At 39.3% G+C, this 3,095-nt stretch overlaps 1 protein-coding gene across 1 annotated transcript; it reads left to right on the top strand.

Moving 5' to 3' along the window:
- The first annotated feature begins 492 nt into the window (after positions 1-492).
- Positions 493-1,614, top strand: LOC104386994 (neuropeptide Y receptor type 6-like). The gene has a single exon (XM_009995681.1). The coding sequence runs from the start codon at positions 493-495 to the stop codon at positions 1,612-1,614; it is 1,122 nt and encodes a 373-aa protein (XP_009993983.1).
- The last annotated feature ends 1,481 nt before the right edge of the window (positions 1,615-3,095 follow it).

Raw genomic sequence — 3,095 nt, 5'->3', positions numbered from 1 at the left:
ATTGCCTTGGAGTTTCAGAGGAAACATAAACGTGATGTCTAAGATAGCACTGTGATGGCAAGACCCAATCCTTCTTTTTTATGATAATAAAAAAGCAGCAGATTATTCTCATCAGAATTCCTTAAACCTTGCTGAATCTTTGGCTGAGACAGATCTTAAAATATTTTCTTTTGAAAAAGCAAAGTTTATCCAAGGTGGTAAAAGAGGATTTGTATTAAAAGGCTCACACAAAGTTAAAGAGAGCTGTCACTGCTCTTGTCTACCACCAGCAGTTACAGCCCTGGAACACCAGCAGTGCAGAACCTCAGAAAAGCAGCATATATACACAACCACTGGCTTTTCCTCTCAGGATTTTTCAGTGCTATAATTAATTAGATTAGTTTTTCTTAACTACAAAGATAGTCTGAGAGGAATCATTGCCTTGGAAAGCTCCATACAAAGTATATCCTAAATAATAACAAGTTTTGTCCATAGGCTGGGAGATGCTTCACGATGGATAAAGACATCCAGCATCCCAGGGGGATCCTGTCTAATCAAACCATCTCTAACATTAGCTATTCCCAATTTTTGAACTTTGATACATGCCAGCTTTCTCTCCTTGCAGAATGCTTGCTCATTACAGCCTACACTTTAGTTACAATAGTGGGGCTTTTTGGAAATCTTTGCTTGATGATTATCATAAAGAGACGGAAAGAAACTCAAAACGTGACCAACATTTTGATTGCCAACCTCTCTTTATCAGACGTCTTGATCTGTATCCTGTGTATCCCTGTCACAGTGGCATATACCTTAATGGACTACTGGGTATTTGGGGAAGCCATGTGCAGAATCAGTTCTTTCATACAAAGTGTATCTGTCACAGTCTCCATTTTCTCACTGGTACTAATTGCTATTGAGAGATACCAGCTGATTGTGAACCCACGTGGCTGGAAACCCAGTATTTCACACGCTCACTGGGGAATCCTTTTCATCTGGGGCTTTTCCCTCATGATATCTACTCCTTTTTTAATATTTCACCAATTAACAGATGAACCCTTCAAACATCTGTCTTTCCATAGTGATCTCTACAAGAACAAGGTTGCTTGCATCGAAGCCTGGCCATCCGTTACCCAGAGACTCATTTTCACCACCAGTCTGCTGGTTTTCCAGTACTTCTTCCCTCTGGGGTTTATCTTTATCTGCTATCTCAGGATCTTTGTATGTCTTAGAAAGAGACATGGTAAAATAGACAGGATGAGAGAGAATGAGAGCAGACTGAGTGAAAACAAAAGGATTAATATGATGCTGGTATCAATTGTTGTGACATTTGCAGCCTGCTGGTTGCCTCTCAATATATTCAATGTTGTTTTTGACTGGAACTACGAGGCACTAATGAGCTGTAATCATAATCTAGCATTTACAATATGCCACCTTGTCGCCATGATCTCAACATGTATCAATCCCATCTTCTATGGGTTTCTCAACAAGAATTTTCAGAAGGACTTAATAGTGTTGGCTCACCGCTGCAGGTGCTCAGCCTCCCAAGAGGAGTATGAAAATATTGCCCTGTCAAACCTGCAAACTGAGGCATCTAAGGGGTCTCTGAGATTAAATAATCCCCCTGTGGATACCTAAAATAATCCAAAAGCAGTTTCCAAAACTTTGTATGTTATTGCAGATGACCTCTTCTTGCAGATCTTGATCATATTACTGCTGATTTTAGAGTTGGGATTTATTTATTTATTTAAGGAGCACTAATACAGGCTCAATTTGATGTACTGCAAATCCCACTCAAACTGCTTCTGTTCTAGATGAAATATGTATTTACTATTTCTCCAAAAAGCACTGTATTCTACTCCAAACCACCAGTATAGATCATTGCTTTCTCTGTTACCATCATCATTGGTCCTTAAAACAGACCTTTTAGAATCTCTATTATCAAACAAGCACACTACGAATTCAGAGTATATTGTTGGTTTTTTTAGCTACTTATCCAGATTACAGGTTTGGGTAGAAAATTACTTGTGTATTTTAATTTTAGAAATACCTTTCTCCACATTCCTGCACCAGCAAGAGGCCACACTTGAGGCAGACATGCTTGAAAATAGTGTCTGTGATGCAGTGGATAGAGGTGCAGAACTGACCACAACTTCCCTCAAACTAAAACACATGAAAAGCCTGATCCAGTTTGGTACAAAACACAACAGAACACATTCTTTATCCATGCTATGATGCCACCATTGATATTCAATTGATATTGGCCTGTTTAAATATAATACTTAGACCATTTCCTCCAACAACTCAGCACCTTAGAAGTAAACTTAACTTCTTTGTTCAAGTTAAATATAACTAATAACCTGCATTGCTGAAGCCTCTCTTTTTTTTTTTTTTCTTTTTTTTGTGAGTGCCAAGAACTAGCCTGGTTGTAATACTTGTACATAAAATTCCATGTAATTTATTCTCTAACTTTAGCAATCTACTGATGCCCCACTTAAGCAAAAACAATTAACATTCAGATTACAATCAGCTCCTTGATGATTCAGCTATGATGAAATTTACCTGAAGGCTATAAAATTCTCCTGGATAGGGACCTTCATCTTCTGTAATCATAACAGTTCTGAAACGATTCCATCAGGCCATAGTTTTCTTCTTCTGTTGCTGCAGCATTAGTGCCAACTGTCTGCATCACCCTGCTCATCAGAGGAGCTCTGTGAGAAGAGCCTCAGGAGCTCTTGCAGACACGCTGGATTGTCAAGTGCTTCCTGCTGCAATGTACTCTGATTAAATAATATGGACATGACAGTTCAGATTACACTCAGTTCCCATCATGCAAAAACCTCAGACAGTATTTAGTGTCTGAATCAGGCCCAGCTGAGATTCCTATCTGTGGACTTGGCCTAGGTGGCTCCCATACCAGAATTCCCATCCCATAGGTATGCCCAAGTGTGCTTAGTTTTACAGCAGAGATGTTTTTATTATCAGATCCCAAGTGGTTTAAATACAGCCACAAAATGAACACTATTCTAAATTATGTGGTCAGTGGACCAGCAGAAACTCTTCTGACCGTAGCAGAAGGCCAGGGATGCTGATGGATGATCTTCTTTTACTGTCTCTCC

Source organism: Chaetura pelagica, unplaced genomic scaffold (assembly GCF_000747805.2).
Source record: "Chaetura pelagica isolate M959 unplaced genomic scaffold, ChaPel_1.0 scaffold420, whole genome shotgun sequence".
In the NCBI taxonomy this organism is placed as follows: Eukaryota; Metazoa; Chordata; class Aves; order Apodiformes; family Apodidae; genus Chaetura; species Chaetura pelagica.
This window is presented reverse-complemented; position numbering and strand designations above follow the sequence as displayed.

Coding starts and splice junctions, on each gene's coding strand:
- LOC104386994 (XM_009995681.1), top strand. CDS start 493: ATGGATAAAGACATCCAGCATCCCAGGGGGATCCTGTCTAATCAAACC.